The sequence below is a fragment of the Artemia sp. Qi Xiang Cuo genome, chromosome 9 (assembly GCF_049724085.1).
Source record: "Artemia sp. Qi Xiang Cuo chromosome 9, ASM4972408v1, whole genome shotgun sequence".
NCBI lineage: Eukaryota > Metazoa > Arthropoda > Branchiopoda > Anostraca > Artemiidae > Artemia > Artemia sp. Qi Xiang Cuo.
Window position 1 is genome coordinate 2541113 of NC_142802.1, and position 23908 is coordinate 2565020.

Below are 23908 nucleotides of genomic sequence, written 5' to 3' on the forward strand. Positions count from 1 at the left end.
GTTCCACTATTTTCATCATCTATGTTTATATTTTTAAATTGAAATTTTATTTTTGTTTTCTTAGTAATTTTTTTCCCATTTTAGGCAAATATGCAACACCCTTGTCTCATCCATTATCTTGTGACAGTAAAAACAGAGATTACAATTTTGAAAGTTTTACCCACACAAGCTCTCTTGATTGGCAAGAAATGACAACTGTAATCTATTTGAAACTAAATTTGTAGTTTTATCTAAGCACTGAATTCGTCTTGGGAACGGTAGCTACATAGACATTGATTTCTGGCAAGACACGTGTTTAGACATGAGATTCTAGCTAGACACGCAGGTGAACGCTGCTTTATGGGTTGACTTGACAGTTTCCCGATCTCAGGTAATAGCGTGATGTAAGTTGTTTGTTGACTTAAAACTAAGAGCCAGCCCCTATTCTTCAAGGAGGAGCATAAGGGCATCTCTATCTCCCAGTATATGAGGACCTTGTTTTTGTCCAATTCGTGGAAATGAGGAGCATATTTTTTTTTATTTTTTGAGATGGTATAAGGATTAAATGGATTGAAGGAGGAAATTTCCTGGTTTAGTCTAAATGCGAGTCATAGGTTTATTATATATCAAGTGATAGAAATTTTTTGAGATTCAAAAAGTTGGGAAGGATGATTGGTAAAAATTAGACACAATCCTTTAATTTGTTAATTCATTTTGAATTCAAGGGCAGAGTTTTAGTTTTCAATTTTACGTTGCTGTGAATTTTTGTATTAAGTAGGGCTCAGAGGAGCTTTAAGAGTTAATAAGCATCAAATCATGTCTACAGCCTTCCTCTAAAAGAATCAGGAATGAATGTACAGGGAAAGAATAGCAATGTCCCTTCTCGTGTTTCGACTAACGTCTTAATCCAAATCAGCCATACTTTCAAGTTGTAGTTGCTATGCAATTTTGGTACTACAACTACTGCAGTAAAAGTTATTAACTATTTTTGGAACTATTTATCATCAAATATATGAATATCATTATATGTTATAAATGTATGTAACATCAATATATGTTATGACAAGAACTTAACAAAACACATAAAAAATTTGTTAATATCCATTTTTTTGGCTTTTTTACAAGTCGGACAAAAACTCCAGGGGAAGGGGAAGGTTGAAACACCTTACCCCCTATATTTATAACTATTTATCATCTAAAATATGAATATCAGTGTATGTTATAAATATATGTAACATCAATATATGTTATGACAAGAACTTAACAAAACACATAAAAAATTAGTTAATATGGATTTTGTTGCTTTTTTATAAGTCGTACAAAAACTCCAGGGGAAGGGGAAGGTTGAAACACCTTACCCCCTATATTTAGAACTATTTATCCTCTAAAATATGAATATCAGTATATATTATAAATTTACGTAACATCAATATATGTTATGACAAGAACTTAACAAAACACATCATAAATTAGTTGATATGGATTTTTTTTTGCTTTTTTACAAGTCGGACAAAACTCTAGGGCAAGGGGAAGGTTGAAACACCATACCCCCTATATTTAGAACTATTTATAATCTAAAATACGAATATCAGTATATGTTATAAATATATGTAACATCAATATATATATTATGACAAGAACTTAACAAAACACACCAAAAATTAATCAATATGGATTTTTTTGCTTTTTTACAAGTCGTACAAAAACTCTAGGGGAAGGGGAAGGTTGAAACACCTTACACCTATATTTAGAACTATTTATCATCTAAAATATGAATATCAGTATATATAATAATATGTAACATCAATATATGTTATGACAAGAACTTAACAAAACACATCATAAATTAGTTAATATGGACTTTTTTTTGCTTTTTTACAAGTCGGACAAAACTCTAGGGGAAGGGGAAGGTTCAAACACCATACCCCCTATATTTAGAACTATTTATAATCTAGAATATGAATATCAGTATATGTTATAAATATATGTAACATCATTATATATTATGACAAGAACTTAACAAAACATCAAAAATTTGCTAATATGGATTTTTTGCTTTTTTTTTACAAGTCGGACAAAAACTCCAGGGGAAAGGGAAGTTTGAAACACCATACCCCCTATATTTAGAACTATTTATCATCAAATGTATGAATATCATTTTATGTTATAAACATATGTAACATCAATATATGTTATGACAAGAACTTAAAAAACACATAAAAAATCTGTTAATATGCATTTTTTTTTGCTTTCTTACAAGTCGGATAAAAACTCAGGGGAAGAGGAAGTTTTAAACACCATACCCCCTATTTTTGGAACTATGCATCATAAATTTTCGACGCATCAACTTAAATTAGGGATTATTATTAAAGTTTATTTATCATTAAATATATGAATATCATTATAAGTTACAAATCAATGTATGTTGGCAGTTTCTTCTCTTTCTTATAGGGCTATAAACTTCCTAGTTTGCCTCTAGTTCACTTTTTGTTTTTTGGTTTGATTTTCAAAAAGCTAGCACTCAGCTGAAAACACAAAACTGATCCCCCCAAAAAGGATGTTTTGCTAGGAGTATATTTAATTCCACAAGCAGCCGAAAAAAACAAAAACACTAATTTATAAGGCTCTATTTTAGAACCCGGTAAGTATTGATCATAATATCAATGAATTTTGGTATGCAATTATAATTCTCTCCAAAAAAAACTCCTTGGTTTAGTTTATGCTTTTCTCTGACAACTCCCAGACTCCTCTGAATCCCTAAATACACGCCTCTTCTTTCTTTACTAAATATTAGTTTTATAGCTTTATATACAGGAAAAGGTAATGAACTGCATTTTTAGGCCAATTATAAATAGCAAAAGTTGAATGCAAAACAACTTACGAATAATCTTGTCAACTGGGTCGTAATCATCAAATTCAACAAAACCGAATCCTCTTTTCTTCTTCGTTTCTTTATCTAACACAACAGCAGCGTCAGTGAGTGTGCCATACTTTCCAAAATATTCTTGAAGGTCCTCATCTTCGACGTCTTCCTTCAATCCACCAATGAATATCTTTTTTACAGTAGCACCTGCTTCAGGTTTGCCAATGAGCTAAATAAGAAAGAAAGGCTACAAGTTCTGAACAATCGAACAAGTCGAACAGAAGTCAGAATAGTTTTTACGTATAGAACATTTAGTAACTACTTTTTTTTTCAAATATTTGTAGCTAGCTTAGCCATCGTACGTTGCAGCAACCTCAAAAGAAAGGAAATTTAAGAAAAATCCGCTCCCACTGCAGTAATTCGCCAACAGAAAATTCCATCCTGGAAAATTATCCCACGTTCAAAATAACGTTACTGTTTTTAAATTTGAAAAGTATTTGAAAAATTAGCTTCAATACCAAAATTAACGAAACTATTGACAACCAAATTCAACCAATTTATTGAAAACAAATTTTACAATTTCAGAAACGTGTTAGATGACATAATTCCTAATTAATTCCCCCGTAAATTGAATATCTAGAAAATTTGACCAAAAGAGACATGCTCATAGTTGTGCTGAAAGGTCTCTAATTTTAGTCAGCATGAAAAGAATTAGGTGGGCGTTATTGAAAAGGGGGGGGGGGTACAGAAAACTTGCAAGAGTTTACTCAACAACGTCCTTAGCTTTCTTGGCCATCGGATGAGAGGAGTCGTAATGCATATAGGACACACAGACATGCATTCGAATAGATGTACTAAAGTATAAACTTCAGAAGGTAAAAATTACCTATTTTAATGACAATTTTTGATGTCCTGAACTACCATCCCCTTCCACCACACTTGCTACACCGAGTGTTAAAAATAGGTATCATCAAAAGTTTATCAGTAGCTCTTGTTTTTTGTCATAATATCTTCCTTTGAGCTGCATAGGAATTACCTTTGCTCTTTAAAGGCTATTATTCAATTTTTACTATATCCAGGAATCGCTAGGAATGAAGTTAATGACAATTTTATGTCTTTCCTTGCACTAAGGATTTTTGGGAAAACTTTATAATCCATATTTCATTATTTTGCTTTTGTTCAATTAAATAAATTTTAATAAGTACAATGACGTACAAACCAAAGCACTAGAGAAAACAAATCTTCAAGGACCCCTGAATTTTTATCTGTCAATACAAGTAGGCTCACATAATTTACGAAATAAGTTAGCAGAAATATTTTGAAGTAAAATATATTGATCATAATGATTGGAATCATTTTGGCTCCACCATCTTATTGCTCAAGACATTATGCTCCTTTAAATTATCGAGTGTAAAGAAATAAAAAAATATATTAATATGCGCACAAGTCTCCTACATCATCCCACAGTCGCCAATTAGGGCAACATTACCACCATCAATAGTGAAACATTTCTTTTGTTTATTTCCGCAAATTATTTATATGAAAATAACAAAAAATGATAGAATAGTCTATGATCTCGACAGTCTTAAGCCAAAAACTCAAAATCTATGGTAAGCGGGTTTATTTTGATACATCGTTGTTTCAGAAACATTAAGGTGGCGAGGTTTGTATTTTGACAGGGTTTTGTTAATAAAAGTTCCTAAAGACGCTTACTTGCTTCTGCAGCGACTATAGCATACCTATTCATTTCACAAAAAGTCTGTTAGTTTGACGTAAAATATAGAAAAGTACAAAAATTGTATATGGGTTATGACACTAGCTGAGAAGATCAACTTCCATTAGCTTAGGTTTACTGTGATAACTATAAGGGCCCTGAGAATAAATTAAACCACTGAGAGAGGAAAAAAAATTCATATAGGTGGCACACCCGATTCTTGGAGCCGAATGAATAACAATAATGTAGGTGGTGTTACAGGGTCTGAGTTATCTGTATCTATAAATAATATTATGACCAATATGCTGTGTCCATCCAGAATCGAGAGACATTGCCACAGCAGCAGTTCCAGGACAATTGGAGACGCTTCGTAAACGCCCTATGCACCATTGATAACTCTGGAAAATCTAAGGCAATCAGTAAACTATACAATATGTAACAAAGTAGATCATTATCAATCATACCTCTCTAGGAACAGCCCTCTTGGGTTCCACTTCCCTGCTGTCAACTTTGTGAGGCCTAGCATCTTGTGCAGCATCAACCATTGCAGCTTTTGAATATGTTACAAATCCAAAACCACGAGATCTGAACAGAAAAATAAATAACCAAATAAAAAAAATTCTGGATTTTTAAGCCATTTACTAATGAAGAGATTTAATAAACATTCCAGTGTGAAATACTGGTCAAATACCAAAACGAATGAATGTGGTTTGTTAGCTCAGTGTATATTGATATTAATTCTTGAAAGTCTCAAACAATTTTGAACTTGTTAACGTAAAAAAAAACACTTTAAAATGTATTGTTTTCAGTAAAGCACAAATGACGTTCTGGTTGTCGACTAAATGATAATTTAATATTCTTAAGTGTAGTTATGTTATTACCTACTGAATTTTTGGCTAACTAATCAACAGTTCGTGGCAACGAACTGTAAGTAAGGAGCGACACGGCTCAATAGTAACCGAAACTCTTTGATGCCAATAGATACATCAAAAGAATCAGATTTTTATGCTGATTTCAAATATGTAAATTTTTTCATTACCCATCAAAAGTTACGCACCTGAGAAAATTTGCCTTATTTTCAAAAAGGGGGGAAACACCCCTAAAAATCATAGAACTTTAATGAAAATCACACCATCAGATTCAGCGTATCAGAGAACCCTACTCCTATCTCCTATCTGCAAAAATGTGGAATTTTGTATTTTTTGCCAGAAGAAAGATCACGGATGCGTGTTTATTTGTTGTTTTTTTTCCCAGGGGTGATCGTACCGACCCAGTGGTCCTAGAATATCGAGGGAGGGCTCATTCAAACGAAAATTAAAAGTTCTAGTACCCTTTTTAAATGACAAAAAAATGGAGGGAAGCTGGGCACCCTCCCACGCTCATTTTTCCCAAAGCCACCCGATCAAAAGTTTGAGATATCCATTTTGTTCAGCATGGTCGAAAAATACAAAAGTTATGTCTTTGAGGCTGACTTAATCCCCCACAGTCCCCGAGCGAAGGTCTGCGAGTTATGAACTTTGCCCAATGTTTACATATAGTATTGGTTATTGGGAAATATACAGAACTTTTCAGGGTGTATTTTTTATGGTATTGGGGGGGGGGGGTTAAGTGAGAGGATCTTTCTATGGAGGAAGCGAAATTGCTATGAAGGGGGCACTAGATTTCCCAGTATTATTTAAAAAAAAAATAAGAAATTAAAGAAAAATAACAATTTTTTCAACTGAAAGTAAGGAGCAACATCAAAACTTAAAACGAACAGAAATTATTACGTGCACGATTGGGTTCGCCTCCTAGTCATTAACTCGCTCTTTACGCTAAAGTTTGTTTTGTACTTTCATCAGAGCTATTTATCAGAGGCAACGCTGTAGCGTTGTCTAGTAAAGGCCATACGGCTCCAATGTTTTATTATTTTTTTTCCCCAGAGGCACTTCATATGGAAGGGGTCGTCGTAGAAGCTTCAAAGGGGGCTCATTCGATTGGAAATCGAGAGTTCTAATGCCCTTTTTAATAGTCGAAAATGATTGGAGGGCAACTAGCCACCCCCCCACACGCCCATAATTCCCCCAAACACATCCAATAAAAATTTTGAGATAGCTATTTTGTTCAGCGTAGTTGATTTCCAGATAAATAAAATATTTTTGAGGAGGTCACTCCCCCACAACCCTCAGGGCAAGGGTTTTAAGTCATGCCATGGGGGCATATAAGGTTTTTTATAGAAGGTGTTGTCGTAGAAACTTCAAAACAGGCTAAATCAATTGGAAATTAAAGGGCTAGTGCCTTTTTTAATAGTCAAAAGTGATTGGATTGTACCTAGCCCCCTCCCCCCCCCACACCCATCATTTACCCACACACATCCAACAAAAATTTTGAGATAGCCATTTTTTTCAGCGTAGTTGATTTCCAGATAGAAAATATATTTTTGAGGAGGACACTCCGCCACAACCCTCAGGGCAAGGGTTTTAAATTATGCCCTGGGGGCATATAAAGTTTTTATAGAAGGCGTTGTCGTAGAAACTTCAAAACAGGCTCATTCAATTGGAAATTAAAGGGCTAGTGCCCTTTTTGATAGTCGAAAATGATTGGAGGGCAACTAGCCCCCCCCCCCACTTCCATCATTACCCCAAACACATCCAATCAAAATTTTGAGATAGCCATTTTGTTCAGCGTAGTTTATTTCCACATAGTAAATATGTTTTTGAAGAGGACAGTCCCCCACAACCCTCAGGGCAAGGGTTTTAAGTTATGCCCTGGGGGCATATAAGGTTTTTATAGAAGGCGTTGTCGTAGAAACTTCAAAACAGGCTCATTCAATTGGAAATTAAAGAACTAGTGCCTTTTTAATATTTGAAAGTGATTGGAGTGTCACTAGCCCCCCTTCCCCCCACGCCCATCATTTCCCCAAACACATCCAGTCAAAATTTTCAGATAGCCATTTTGTTCAGCGTAGTTGATTTCCAGATAGAAAATATATATATTTGAAGAGGATTCTCCCCCACAACCCTCAGGGCAAGGGTTTTAAGTTATGCCCTGGGGGCATATAAGGTTTTTATAGAAGGTGTTGTCGTAGAAACTTCAAAACAGGCTCATTCGATTGGAAATTAAAGGGCTAGTGCCATTTTTAATAGTCGAAAGTGATCGGAGGGAACTAGCCCCCCCCACGCCCATCATTCCCCCAAACACATCCAATCAAAATTTTCAGATAGCCATTTTGTTCAGCATAGTTGATTTCCTGATAGAAAATATATTTTTGAGGAGGACACTCCCCCACAATCCTCAGGGCAAGGGTTTTAAGTTATGCCCTGGGGGCATATAAGGTTTTCATAGAAGGCGTTGTCGTAGAAACTTCAAAACAGGCTCATTCAATTGGAAATTAAAGGGCTAGTGCCCTTTTTAATAGTCGAAAATGATTGGAGGGCAACTAGCCCCCCCCCCACTCATCATTTCCCCAAACACATCAATCAAAATTTTGAGATAGCCATTTTGTTCAGCGTAGTTGATTTCCGGATAGAAAATAGTTTTAAGAAAAATAGTTTAGAAAATAAGTTTTAATTTCGCTCCTTACTTTCAGTTAAAAAAACTTGTTTTTTTTTTATTTAATTATAGACTTATAAATTAGAATGACGTGTTGGCATGAAACTGTTGATTATTGGAAAGAGTCAATAGCCTACATGAAGTAAGACTTAAAAGTAAATTAATTTAATTCCATGATTTTTTTAAATTACTATAGATACAATAACATACCGATTTCTCAAAATCTACTTTTTGGTTGGAATCTTAGCTACTACTTCAAAGATATTCTCCAAATTAATATCAATTCACATCTTTTATACGACTGATTGACTAATACATTTACAAACTGCTTTAAAATAAACATAATTTAAAACAACTGCCGAGGAAAAGCAAACAAGTGTCTAATAAAACAGGACTGTAATCTTTTTACTCTCAACTAATCAATCATTTAAAAGAGCAAAAGTCAAAATGCCCTTTCATTAGACCATATTTATTATTAAGAAAAAAGCAGCAAGAAATATTACAAAAAATAGAATTTAAAGGACTATAATTCATCATAAAAAAAACAACTTTTAATTTCTTTTTAATAAACCAATGTGCTCAGCCCCCAATGCCAATCGAAATATTATTCAAAATTTCCAGAACTGGATAACAGATAGTGAACTTGGCATATCAGTTATCTGGATACTCGACAATAAAATTATATGTATTATTTTATATGTATTATATTATAATACATATAATATTTCATATTATATATAATTATATGTATTCCTAGTACCTTATGAAAGAAGGGCACCACCAACACAAAGGCACTGACTAAAGGCCCAAGGACTTACATTATTCCAACATTGAAATGGGAAAACGGCAGCTTGATAATCATGAGGTTGTTCTATGTTATACACTCATAAATACTTAATGCAAGACACTCTGTCATCAACTCCTTCAACGTAATATTCTAACAATCGACCAACTTTAATCTGTAGAATTTGCACTTTTCTAAAATTTGCATAAAAATTACTCACCCTCTAAGCACAACCATATGATATGTAAAGGGTCACATGGTATAATATTACAAGAGCGAATTGAGGTAAAACTCCAATCTCCAAGTAAAGCTTCAATTTCCAAACAACACCCAGGCCACTTATAACTTTGGTGCAACTGGATCACTCCAATACTTCCAAGATAAATTGTAAGTAAAGAAAAAACCTGGATACACAAGCATGCACTATTTGCTGATTAATCTTTAGTTTATTTTCTTAAAAATTTACTTTTAGAACTCTGGGGTTGAAACAAATCAGAAAATCAGGAAATAAGACCAAAGAGGTAAAGGCTAGAAATCAGAGAATAAAGGAAAAGATTTAATTTGTAAAAGTGGAAGATAAAATATGAAAGAATGTAAATGTTTTCTAGAACAATTTACTTTTAAAAATTAGCAGTTAAAGGAAATAAGGAAATCAAAGGGGCAGATATTATAAATCATAGAATAAACAAAAGGTTTTAAATATATATATATATATATATATATATATATATATATATATATATATATATATATATATATATATATATATATATACCAGAATGGCATATAGTATATTTAAAATAGCAAATTTAGATAATATTTCAGGCTGATCCCCTGATGGCTAAAGGAGGCTTGTCTAATAGATTTATATTGATACTATACTTACATTGCTAGAAAGCATTATTAACAAGTCCTGGAATTTTTCCCCTTGGCATCATATAAAAAAAAAGAAAAAAAGACACAAATAAATAGATTATAATGATATAATCATGACATATAACACAAATACTCCTCCCAAATGACAAAAAAAATAAAAATGTATAAACAATCCTATAAAAACGTTTATAACCAACTGAAAAATTGCCTTAAAATATATTTTTTTTGAATCAACTAGTACAGAAACTCTGTACTACAGACACTCTTTAGAAGGCTAACAGAGAATGTGAGATAAATTAAAAGGTGTTATGTAGCACTTTCAAAAACCAATATATCGATGCAGCACCAGCAACAAAGCAGTTTCTATAAATGTATTCCATTTATATATATATATATATATATATATATATATATATATATATATATATATATATATATATATATATATTGCCTTAAAATATATTTTTTTTGAATCAACTAGTACAGAAACTCTGTACTACAGACACTCTTTAGAAGGCTAACAGAGAATGTGAGATAAATTAAAAGGTGTTATGTAGCACTTTCAAAAACCAATATATCGATGCAGCACCAGCAACAAAGCAGTTTCTAGAAATGTATTCCATTTATATATATATATATATATATATATATATATATATATATATATATATAGGAACACTCTCTTTTTCATAAATGTATTATCTCCATTTTCTTGCTCAGGAATATTTGGGCATTACAGCTTGGGATACTACCTTAAATTGCAGCTTGGAGCAATCTAAGGATTTCTTCTTGTGAAGCTCCAGAGTTGATAATTGAAGATGTCTCCATTGTTGTTTATTGACCAGGTGCGGTTGGAAGGTGAGTAACTTCCCATTCGAGTTTCCACTCCCTTGAGGACCTCTCATCATTCAGCCTTTGTTTGACAACAACAACAGATACAGCAGTAGCCGTATCTTTAGTTTTTCCAAACAGTTGACGATTGTCGAGGAAAAGAATTGAGTGCAAAATCTGATTACAGTAGACTGCTTAGCAAGTTTCAGCCAATGACCTCTTGAATTAAAATCAGCAATAAGGAATAATGCTAGAAGTGTCAGCCTTCATTAACTTATGGGTTAGAATGGCATCAATATATATTGTATTTTGCATACTAATAAAAGATACTTTTTAAAGATGCTAGAAAAAATAAAGTTAAACACAGTCAAGTTTTATTATGTTAAACACAATGTTAACTATGTTACACCATGTAATAATTGCTATTTTACACAATCTTAACACAGTTCCACAATCCTGTTAAACCTATGTTGCATAAAACACAGCCTTTTAAATTAATACAACTGGGAGCATTGAACCCTTGTGATTGTTTACTTTTAACCAAGCTAATAATGATGAAACAGGAAATAAGTACACATAAACAAAATATAAACTGGAACTTGCCTCTTTGTTTTTGGATCTCTCATGACCACAACATCTACAATTTCACCCCACTGCTCAAAATGAGATTTCAGGGTGTCTTCTGTAGTCTTATAGTCAAGGCCTCCAATGAATAGTTTCCTAAACTGCTCTGTTTCCCGGGAGTCACGATTCCTTTCATATTTCATGATGAATTACCTACTAAAATAGAACAAGTGAATAAGAAATTCATTATATTTCTGAAAACACCCAAGGAAAAAAATTGCAGCATTTGTAAGTTGTGCAAACAACTCATTTGCAAAATACATAATGAACGTACAGTTTTTAATCTAGATAGCCACTTGGAGGTAAGAAAACATGTTAAGAAAACAATTCTTGCTTTGTAATATGCAGAACAATCACAGCTACAAAATTTTGCATGCACCCCTGCTCTACTTTTCCCCCCCCCCCCCCCAACCCCCTGATGTGCAAATATATAGTCCAAATTATATATTTCTTATCTATTCTCAGAATGTGTCTCAGTTGTTTCAACCCATGTACCTGTAAATTGAATCAACTCTGATAACATAGAAACTGGAAAAACAAGTTACAGGTTGCATAATGCATTGAAAAATATATAATTTGGGTTATATATTTGCACATTAGGGGGGAGGGTAAAGTATAGCAAGGCTGCATGCAAAATGTGTTAACTACAATTATTCTGCATATTATGAAGTAAGAATTGTTTTCGTAACATGTCTCCTTATCTCCAGGTAGCTATCTAGGCAATTAGCTTAATGTTTCCAGTATTTAGTTGACTTTCTTAAAAGGCAATAATTGAGCTTTAACTAAGTATACTTAAAGATAAAAAACCTAGTTGTCATAAAGCTACCTGTAACACAATGGCACCAATTCAAGAGTCTGGAATGGAGAGAATGGAGGGGTGTTCTAGAAATATTCCCGGAAATCCAGAAAGATTAAATATCAATTCTATCCCTTCCCTAGAAGTAATTTTATATTTGTCTGAAGGCTCAATGAAAGTTAGGATGTTTCAGGATTAAAATGCACTCTTTGAGGTATCTGACCTCCCCCCACCTATAAAATGATCCTGAGTATAGCTTCTGGTGAGGGGGAGGTATAGGTTTTTAAATTTGACCAGGGAAATAAACGTTTCGCTTTTTAATTTTTTTTTCAAAAGAAACAGACAAAAAAAAATAATGCATAAACAAAATATGAATGAAACAATTTTTTTTATAAAAAAAACATAAAAAAAGTATTTTTAATGAGCCTGGGAGGGCACATGCCCCCTCTCAATTAACAATACTGTTGTAGAAGGAAGAGAAGTTTTAGATTCCAAAATGTTTGCCTTTTAAGATATTTTTCTAGAGAATTGTTTTGGGCTTTAACTTCAGTGTTCCCACCTGCAAGCACATACATACTTTTTGAAACTACAGAAAACTCTTAAATGCCAAGCGTGGCAAAACTCGAACTTTCCATGTGAAGCAGACTCAAGCTTCACTTATTGCCAGCACTGAGCACCCTGGCACAATCAGGCCAAAATTTGAATGTCTTACTATTCAGTTTTCCAATATTAAAACAGCTTTGGGTCATATTTGTAAAAATCATTTATGTAATATAGTAGAAACATATATTAAAACAAAACAATTTGGATTGTATTTAGAAGATTAGAGTTAATTTCTATATAAGATTTGAGAAGAAAATATGGGTAGGTCATTTGCCTTGTATTTTTATTTATAAAAATCAAACTTCTAGTAATTTATGTTAGCATCTCAAAATGCATTAAGACTATATTTAATTCCTCATGATTCTGTATTTACCACTAACACAATTTCTCTTCACTGATTTTCTTTGCCCAATCCTTTATATTTTTAATTATAAATGCCAACTTTGTTGGAAATCAAACAACATTTCTGAAATATATTCTTATTGTGTTTTGAAAGCCCTTCACTGCCAGCCTCTCCCCCGCTGAATGAAATTTCAAGGGGGAGAACACAAAACATAGTTTGCCTGTGCCAAAGCTAGCCTGAAGCCCAAAGAGGAATTTTGCTGCTTTGACCAAAAGTGGGACAAAAACTGAGTCAAAATCACACAGGGATGAACCCTAGACCACCAAAGATGGAGCTAAATCATTGACAAACTATTGGATGCCACAGCTATTGTCCTGATCCAAGTACTAAAAAAAACTATTTTTTTAAAACAATAAAAACCACATTGCATATCCATCATACAATAATAAACTTGGGACTGTTTTTATTTTTCAATTTATTTTTAAAGATCTCATTTTATTGTAAGTTTTATTAAATTTACAGGGGTGGCCGCGACGAGGTGCGTGGAAAAAGTGACTTTAGTTACTTGAGGACACTAAAAAAGTGACTACTCAGAAGCCATCAGAGCATAGGCAGATGGATTACAAGGATCCCAATTACTACTGTAAGATCATCACTGGCCCATGAGAGCCCGAGAAGTTACGGACAGAAATGCTGAAATCCTTATTTTTTTCTTCAACTGATTTTATTTACTTTCAGAGGCAACGCAAAAGCGTTACCTATAGTAAAGGCCATACGGCTCCAATGTTTTTTTTTTTTTTTTTTCCCAGAGGCACTTCATACGGAAGGGGTCGTCGTAGAAACTTCAAATGGGGCTAATTCAATTGGAAATCGAGAGTTCTAGAGTCCTTTTTAATAGTCGAAAATGATTGGAGGGCAACTAGCATCCCCACGCCCATCATTCCCCCAAACATATCCAACGACATTGGCACAATGTACTATTTATTATTTTTTTTCCTTTAGAGCTAGGCACTTCATATGGAAGGGGTCGTCGTAGAAACTTCAAAAGGGGCTCATTCGATTGGAAATTGAGACTTCTAGTGTCCTTTTTAATAGTCGAAAGTGATTGGAGGGCAACTAGCCCCCCCCCCACGGCCCTTATTCCCCCAAACACATCCAATCAAAATTTTGAGATAGGCATTTTGTTCTACGTAGTAAATTTCAATATAGAAAATATGTTTTTGAGGAAGACACTCCCCCACAACCCTCAGGGCAAGGGTTTCAAGTTATGCCCTGGGGGCGTATAAGGTTTTTATAGAAGGCGTTGTCGTAGAAACTTCAAAGCAGGCTCATTTGATTGGAAATTCCAAGGGCTAGTACCCTTTTTAATGGTCGAAAGTGCTTGGAGGCAATTAGCCCTCCTCCCCCCACCCACGCCCATCATTCCCCCAAACACATCCAATCAAAATTTTGAGATAGCCATTTTGTTCAGCACAGTTGATTTCTAGATACAAAATATGTCTTTGAGGAGGACACTCCCGCAAAACCCTCCGGGCAAGGGTTTTAAGTTATGCCCTGGGGGGCATATAAGGTTTTTATAGAAGGCGTTGTCGTAGAAACTTCAAAACAGGCTCATTTGGTTAGAAATTCCTAGAGACAGTGTTATTTTTAAAATTCATAATTGGTAGGAAGGCAACTAGCCCCCCACCCACGCCCATCATTTCCCGAAACACACCCAATCAAAATTTTGAAATAGCCATTTTGTTCAGCGTAGTTGATTTCCAAATAAAAAAAATGTTTTTGAGGAGTCAACTACCCCAAAACCCTCGGGACAATGGTTTTAAGTTATGCCCTGAGGGCATATAAGAACAATATTGGCACAATGTGCTATTTATTATTTTTTCCTTTAGAGCTGGGCACTTCGTATGGAAGGCGTTGTCGTAGAAACTTCAAAACAGGCTCATTCGACTGGAAATTCAAAGGGCCGGTACCCTTTTTAATAGTCGAAAGTGATTGGAGGGCAACTACCCCCCCACGCCCTTCATTCCCCCAAATACATCCAATCAAAATTTTGAGATAGCCATTTTGTTCAGCGTAGTTGATTTCCAGATATAAAATATGTTTTTGTGGAGGAAACACCCCCACATCCCTCAGGGCAAAGGATTTAAGAATGATGCAGCCACAATGTGTTTTTTTTTCTTTGACAGGCACTTCGTATTGAAGGAGTTGTCGTTGAAACTTCAAAAAGAGCTCATCCGATTGGAAATTGGGGTGGCTAGTGCCCTTTTTAATAGTCGAAAATGATTGGAGGGCAACTAAACCCCCTCCCCACACCCATCATTCCCCCAAACACATCCAATCAAAATTTTGAGATAGCCATTTTGTTCAGCGTAGCTGATTTCTAGATAGAAAAAATATTTTTGAGGAGGACACTCCCCCACAACCCTCAGGGGAAGGGTCTTAATTTATGCCCTGAGGGCATATAAGGTTTTTATAGAAGGCGTTGTCGTAAAAACTTCAAAACAGGCTCATTCGATTGGAAATTCGAAGGGCTAGTACCCTTTTTAAGTCGAAAAGTGATTGGAGGGCAACTAGCCCCCCTCCCCCACCCACGCCCATCATTCCCCCAAACACATCCAATCAAAATTTTGAGATAGCCATTTTGTTCAGCGTAGTTGATATCCAGTTTTGATTTAGTGTCCTTCATATGGAAGGAGTCGTCGTAGAAACTTCAAAAGGGCTCATTCGATTGGAAATTGAGAGTTCTAGTGCCCTTTTAAATAGTCGAAAGTTATTGGAGGTCAACTAGCCCCCCCCCCACGCCCATCATTTCTCCAAAAACATCCAATAAAAATTTAGATACGGGAATTTTGTTCAGTGCTGTTGATTTCCAGATAGAAAATGTGTTTTTGAGCAGAACACTCCCCCACAACCCTCAGGGTAAGCGTCTAAAGTTATGCCCTGGGGGCATATAAGGTTTTTTATAGGCGTTGTCGCAGAAACTTCAAAACATGCTGATTCGATAGGAAATCAAAGGGCTATTGCCCTTTTTAATAGTCAAAAGTGATTGGAGTTCAACAAGCCCCCCCCCCCGCCCCTCATTTCCCCACACACATCCAATCAAAATGTTGAGATAGCCATTTTGTTCAGCGTAGTTGATTTCCAGATAGAAAATACGTTTTTGAGGAGGACTCTCCCCCAGAACCTTTAGGGCAAGAGACTTCGAAACTTCGAAAAGGGCTCATCCGATTGGAAATTGGGGTGGCTAGTGCCCTTTTCAATAGTTGAAAGTGATTGGAGGGCAACTAGCCTCCCCCTCCCCAAGCCCATCATTCCCCAAACACATCCAATCAAAATTTTGAGATAGCCATTTTGCTCAGCGTAGTTGATTTCCAGATAGAAAATACATTTTTGAGGAGGACACTCCCCCAGAACCTTCAGGGCAATAGTTTTAAGATATGCCCTGGGGGCATATAAGGTTTTTAAAGAAGGCCTTGTTGTAGAAACTTCAAAAAGGCTCATTCGATTGGAAATTCAATGGTAGAAATTCGGTTGATTTCCAGGTAGAAAATATATTTTTGAGGAGGATACTCCCCCACAACCCTCAAGGCAATGATTTTAAGTTATGCCCCGGGGGCATATAAGGTTTTTATAGAAGGGGTTGTCATAGAAACTTCAAAACAGGCTCGTTCAATTGGAAATTAAAGAGCTAGTTCCCTTTTTAAGTCAAAAGTGATTGGAGTGATTGAACTAGCCCCCCTCCCCCACCCACGCCCATCATTCCCCCAAACACATCCAATCAAAATTTTGAGATAGCCATTTTGTTCAGCGTAGTTGATATCCAGTTTTGATTTAGTGTCCTTCATATGGAAGGAGTCGTCGTAGAAACTTCAAAAGGGGCTTATTCGATTGGAAATTGAGAGTTTTAGTGTCCTTTTTAATAGTCAAAAATGACTGTAGGGCCACTAGCCCCCCCCCATGACCATCAGTCCCCGCAAAAAAACGCCAACTAATTTGGAGAAATTCATTTTATTCAGCAGAGTTGATTTCCAGATAGAAAATATGTTTTTGATGAGGACACTCCCCCAAAACCCTCAAGGCAAGGGTTTTAAGATATGCCCTGGGTGCATATAAGGTTTTTTATAGGCGTTGTCGCAGAAACTTCAAAACATGCTGATTCGATAGGAAATCAAAGGGCTAATGCCCTTTTTAATAGTCAAAAGTGATTGGAGTTCAACTAGGGCCCCCCCCCCCCGCCCATCATTTCCCCAAACACATCCAATCAATATTTTGAGATAGCCGTTTTGTTCAGTGTAGTTGATTTCCAGATAGAAAATACGTTTTTGAGGAGGACTCTCCCCCAGAACCTTTAGGGCAAGAGACTTCGAAACTTCGAAAAGGGCTCATCCGATTGGAAATTGGGGTGGCTAGTGCCCTTTTCAATAGTTGAAAGTGATTGGAGGGCAACTAGCCTCCCCTCCCCAAGCCCATCATTCCCCAAACACATCCAATCAAAATTTTGAGATAGCCATTTTGCTCAGCGTAGTTGATTTCCAGATAGAAAATACATTTTTGAGGAGGACACTCCCCCAGAACCTTCAGGGCAATAGTTTTAAGATATGCCCTGGGGGCATATAAGGTTTTTAAAGAAGGCCTTGTTGTAGAAACTTCAAAAAGGCTCATTCGATTGGAAATTCAATGGTAGAAATTCGGTTGATTTCCAGGTAGAAAATATATTTTTGAGGAGGATACTCCCCCACAACCCTCAAGGCAATGATTTTAAGTTATGCCCCGGGGGCATATAAGGTTTTTATAGAAGGGGTTGTCATAGAAACTTCAAAACAGGCTCGTTCAATTGGAAATTAAAGAGCTAGTTCCCTTTTTAAGTCAAAAGTGATTGGAGTGTAACTAGCCCCCCTCCCCCCCCACGTCCATCATTTCCCCAAACACATCCAATCAAAATTTTCAGATAGCCATTTTGTACAGCATAGTTGATTTCCAGATAGAAAATATATTTTTGAGGAGAAAACTCCCCCACAACCCTCAGGGCATGGGTTTTAAGTTATGCCCTGGGGGCATATAAGGTTTTTATAGAAGGCGTTGTCGTAGAAACTTCAAAACAGGCTCATTCGATTGGAAATTAAAGGGGTAGAGCCCTTTTTAATAGTCGAAAATGATTGGAGAGCAGCTAGGGCTGTGGAGGATACTCCCCCACAACCCTCAGGGCAATGGTTTAAAGTTATGCCCTGGGGGCATATAAGGTTTTTATAGAAGGGGTTGTTGTAGAAACTTCAAAACAGGCTTGTTCAATTGGAAATTAAAGAGCTAGTTCCCTTTTTAATATTCGAAAGTGATTGGAGGGCAACTAGCCCCCCCCCCCACGCCCTTCATTCCCCCAAACCCATCCCCTCAAAATTTTGAGATAGCCATTTTGTTCAGCGTATAGCCATTTTGTTTTGAGGAGGACACACCCCCCCCACATCCCTCAGGGCAAGGGTTTTAAGAACGATGTGGCCACGATGTGTTTTTTTTTCTTTCTTTGACAGGCACTTCATATCATAGGAGTTGTAGAAACTTCGAAAAGGGCTCATCTGCTTGAAAATTGGGGTGGCTAGTGCCCTTTTCAATAGTCGAAAGTGATTGGAGGACAACTAGAATCCCCCCCCCACGCAAATCATTCCCCAAACACATCCAATCAAAATTTTGAGATAGCCATTTTGTTCAGAATAGTTGATTTCCAGATAGAAAATATCTTTTTGAGGAGGACACTCCCCCACAACCCTCAGGGCAAGGGGTTTAAGTTATGCCCTGAGAGCATATAAGGTTTGTATAGAAGGCGTTGTCATAGAAACTTCAAAACAGGCTCATTCTATTGGAAATTCGAAGGGCTAGTACCCTTTTTAATAGTCCAAAGTGATTGGAGGGCAACTAGCCCCCCCATGCCCTTCATTCCCCCGAACACATCCAATCAAAATTTTGAGATAGCCATTTTGTTCAGCATAGTTGATTTCCTGATATAAAATATATTTTTGAGGAGGACACTCCCCCACAACCCTCAGGGCAAGGGTTTTAAGAATGATGTGGCCACAATGTGTTTTTTTTTATTTCTTCAACAGGCACTTTGTATCAAAGGAGTTGTTGTAGAAACTTCGAAAAGGGCTCATCCGATTGGAAATTGGGGTGGCTAGTGCCCTTTTCAATAGTCGAAAGTGATTGGAGGGCAACTAGCCTCCCCTTCCCCAAGCCCATCATTCCCCAAACACATCCAATCAAAATTTTGAGATAGCCATTTTGTTCAGCGTAGTTGATTTCCAAATAGAAAATACGTTTTTGAGGAGGACACTCCTCCAGACCGTTCAGGGCAAGAGTTTTAAGATATGCCCTGGGGGCATATAAGGTTTTTTAAAGAAGGCCTTGTCGTAGAAACTTCAAAAAGGCTCATTCGATTGGAAATTCAAAGGTTGATTTCCAGGTAGAAAATATATTTTTGAGGAGGATACTCCCCCACAACCCTCAGGGCAATGGTTTTAAGTTATGCCCTGGGGGCATATAAGGTTTTTATAGAAAGGGTTGTCGTAGAAACTTCAAAACAGGCTCGTTCAATTGGAAACTAAAGAGCTAGTTCCCTTTTTAATAGTCAAAAGTGATTTGAGTGTAACTAGCCCCCCTCCCCCCCACGTCCATCATTTCCCCAAACACATCCAATCAAAATTTTCAGATAGCCATTTTGTACAGCGTAGTTGATTTCCAGATAGTAAATATATTTTTGAGGACACTCCCCCACAACCCTCAGGGCAAGGGTTTTAAGTTATGCCCTGGGGGCATATAAGGTTTTTATAGAAGGCGTTAGCGTAGAAACTTCAAAACAGGCTCATTCGATTGGAAATTAAAGGGCTAGAGCCCTTTTTAATAGTCGAAAATGATTGGAGGGCAACTAGGGCTGTGGAGGATACTCCCCCACAACCCTCAGGGCAATGGTTTTAAGTTATACCCTGGGGGCATATAAGGTTTTTATAGAAGGGGTTGTTGTAGAAACTTCAAAACAGGCTTGTTCAATTGGAAATTAAAGAGCTAGTTCCCTTTTTAATAGTCGAAAGTGATTGGAGGGCAACTAGCCCACCCCCCACGCCCTTCATTCCCCCAAACACATCCACTCAAAATTTTGAGATAGCCATTTTGTTCAGCGTATAGCCATTTTGTTTTGAGGAAGCCACCCCCTACATCCCTCAGGGCAAGGGTTTTAAGAACGATGTGGCCACAATGTGTTTTGTTTTCTTTCTTTGACAGGCACTTCATATCATAGTTGTTGTAGAAACTTCGAAAAGGGCTCATCTGATTGAAAATTGGGGTGGCTAGTGCCCTTTTTAATAGTCGAAAGTGATTGGAGGACAACTAGAATCCCCCCCCCACGCAAATCATTCCCCAAACACATCCAATCAAAATTTTGAGATATCCATTTTGTTCAGAATAGTTGATTTCCAGATAGAAAATATCTTTTTGAGGAGGACACTCCCCCACAACCCTCAGGGCAAGGGTTGTAAGTTATGCCCTGAGGTCATATAAGGTTTTTAAAGAAGGCGTTGTCATAGAAACTTCAAAACAGGCTCATTCTATTGGAAATTCGAAGGGCTAATACCCTTTTTAATAGTCCAAAGTGATTGGAGGACAACTAGCCCACCCCCCACGCCCTTCCTTCCCCCAAACACATCCACTCCAAATTTTGAGATAGCCATTTTGTTCAGCGTATAGCCATTTTGTTTTGAGGAAGCCACCCCCCTACATCCCGCAGGGCAAGGGTTTTAAGAACGATGTGGCCACAATGTGTTTTGTTTTCTTTCTTTGACAGGCACTTCATATCATAGTTGTTGTAGAAACTTCGAAAAGGGCTCATCTGATTGAAAATTGGGGTGGCTAGTGCCCTTTTTAATAGTCGAAAGTGATTGGAGGACAACTAGAATCCCCCCCCCACGCAAATCATTCCCCAAACACATCCAATCACACTTTTGAGATAGCCATTTTGTTCAGAATAGTTGATTCCCAGATAGAAAATATCTTTTTGAGGAGGACACTCCCCCACAACCCTCAGAGCAAGGGTTTTAAGTTATGCCCTGAGGGCATATAAGGTTTTTAAAGAAGGCGTTGTCATAGAAACTTCAAAACAGGCTCATTCTATTGGAAATTCGAAGGGCTAATACCCTTTTTAATAGTCCAAAGTGATTGGAGGACAACTAGCCCCCCCATGCCCTTCATTCCCCCGAACACATCCAATCAAAATTTTGAGATAGCCATTTTGTTCAGCATTGTTGATTTCCCAATACAAAATATATTTTTGAGGAGGACACACCCCCACATCCCTCAGGGCAAGGGTTTTAAGAATGATGTGGCCACAATGTGTTTTTTTTTCTTTCTTCAACAGGCACTTTGTATCAAAGAAGTTGTTGTAGAAACTTAGAAAAGGGCTCATCCGATTGGAAATTGGGGTGGCTAGTGCCCTTTTCAATAGTTGAAAGTGATAGGAGAGCAACTAGCCCCCCCCCCGCCCCACGCCCATCATTCCCCAAACACATCCAATCAAAATTTTGAGATAGCCATTTTGTTCAGCATAGTTGATTTCCAAATGGAAAATATCTTTTTGAGGATGACACTCCCCCACAACCCTCAGGGCAAGGGTTTTAAGTTATGCCCTGAGGGTATATAAGGTTTTTATAGGTGTTGCTGTAGAAACTTCAAAATAGGCTCATTCGATTGGAAATTTGAAGGGCTAGTACCCTTTTTAGTAGTCAAAAGTGATTGAAGGGCAACTAGCCCCCCACCCACGTCCATCCTTCCCCCAAACACATCCAATCAAGATTTTGAGATAGCCATTTTGTTCAGTGTAGTTGATTTTCCAGATAGAAAATATGTTTTTGAGGAGGACACTCCCCCACAACCCTTAGGATTGGTTTTAAGTTACGCCCTAGGGGCATATAAGGTTTTTATGGAAGGTGTTCTCAAAAACTTCAAAAAAGACTCATTCGATTGGAAATTGAAAGGGCTAGTGTCCTCTTTAATAGGCGAAAGCGATTGGAGGGCAACTAGCCCCCTACTCACACCCATCATTTTCCCAAAAACATCCAATCAAAATTTTCAGATAGCCATTTTGTTCAGTGCAGTTGATTTCCAGATAGAAAATATATTTTTGAGGAGTACATTCCCCCACAACCCTCGGGGCAAGGGTTTTAAGTTATGCCCTGAGGGCATATAAGAACAATATTGGCACAGTGTACTATTTATTATTTTTCCCTTTAGAGCTGGGCACTTCATATGGAAGGAGTCATTGTAGAAACTTCAAAAGGGGCTCATTTGATTGGAAATTGAGAGTTCTAGTGTCCTTTTTAATAGTCAAAAGTGATTGAAGGACAACTAGCCCCTCCCCCCATAACCATCATTCCCCCAAACAAATCCAATCAAAATTTTGAGGTAGGCAATTTGTTCAGCATAGTTAATTTCCAGATAGAAAATATATTTTTGAGGAGGACACTCCCCCACAACCATCAGGGCAAGGGTTTTAAGTTATGCCCCGGGGGCATATAAGGTTTTTATAGAAGCGTTCTCATAGAAACTTCAAAACAGGCTCATTTGATCTGAAATTCAAAGGGCTAGTACCCTTTTTAATAGTCAAAAGCGATTGGAGGGCAACTAGCCCCCCTTCCCCACCCACACCCATCCTTCCTCCAAACATATCCAATCAAAATTTTGATATAAACATTTTGTTCAGCATAGTTGATTTCCAGATAGAAAATATTTTTTCGAGGAGGAAATTCCCCCACAACCCTCAGGGCAAGGGTTTTAATTTTTACCCTGGGGGCATATAAGGTTTTTTTTTATAGAAGGCATTGTCATACAAACTTCAAAAAAGGCTCATTCGATTGGAAATTCAAAGGGCTAGTGCCCTTTTTAATAGTCAAAAGTGATTTGAGGGCAACTAGCCCCCACCCACGCCCATCATTTCCCCAAACACATCCAATCAAAATTTTCAGATAGCCATTTTGTTCAGTGTAGTTGATTTCCAGATAGAAAATATATTTTTGAGGAGTACACTCCCTCAAAACCCTCAGGGCAAGGGTTTTAAGTTATGCCCTGAGGGCATATAAGAACAATATTGGCACAATGTACTATTTATTATTTTTCCCTTTAGAGCTGGCACTTCATATGGTAGGAGTCGTCATAGAAACTTCAAAAGGGGCTCATTCGATTGGAAATTGCCATTAGCCATTTGATTGGAAATTGAGAGTTCTAGTGTCCTTTTTAATAGTCAAAAGTGATTGGAGGGCAACTAGCCCCCCTCCACAACCATCATTCCCCCAAACAAATCCAATCCACATGAATCAAAATTTTGAGATAGCCATTTTGTTCAGCGTAGTTGATTTCCAGATAGAAAATATATTTTTGAAGAGGATACTTCCCCACAACCCTCAGGGCAAGGGTTTTAAGTTATGCCCTGGGGGCATGTAAGGTTTTTATAGAAGGCGTTGTCATAGAAACTTCAAAACAGGCTCATTCGATTGGAAATTCCAAGGGCTAGTACCCTTTTAATAGTCAAAAGTGATTGAAGGGCAACTAGCCCTCCTCCCCCCACCCACGCCCCTCATTACCCCAAACACATCCAATCAAAATTTTGAGATACCCATTTTTTTAAGCGTAGTTGATTTCCAGATAGAAAATATGTTTTTGAGGAGGATACTCCCCCAAAACCCTCAGGGCAAGGGTTTTAAGTTATGCCCTGGGGGTATATAAGGTTTTTATAGAAGGCGTTGTCGTAGAAACTTCAAAATAGGCTCATTCGATTGGAAGTTATAAGGCTTGTACCCTTTTTAATAGTCGAAATTGATTGGAGGGCAACTAGCCCCCCCCCCACGCCCATCATTTCCCCAAACACATGAATCAAAATTTTGAGATAGCCATTTTGTTCAGCGTAGTTGATTTCCAGATAGAAAATATATTTT

The 23908-nt window shown here is 36.9% G+C and overlaps 1 protein-coding gene across 3 annotated transcripts in view; it reads right to left on the minus strand.

The window, feature by feature from the left end:
• LOC148948222 (heterogeneous nuclear ribonucleoprotein A1-like 3) overlaps positions 1-23908 on the minus strand; it is a 58164-nt gene that overhangs the window by 25304 nt on the left and 8952 nt on the right. For 2 of the 3 annotated variants that reach the window (XM_089094215.1, XM_089094213.1), the window contains exons 2-4: positions 11182-11358; positions 5021-5141; positions 2861-3071 (exon numbers count right to left, since the gene is read on the minus strand). In XM_089094215.1, coding sequence (XP_088950341.1) covers positions 2861-3071; positions 5021-5141; positions 11182-11345 — 496 coding nt within the window. In that variant the 5' untranslated portion in view covers positions 11346-11358. The remainder of the gene's footprint in view (positions 1-2860; positions 3072-5020; positions 5142-11181; positions 11359-23908) is intronic. The other variant, XM_089094214.1, reaches the window with a different exon arrangement.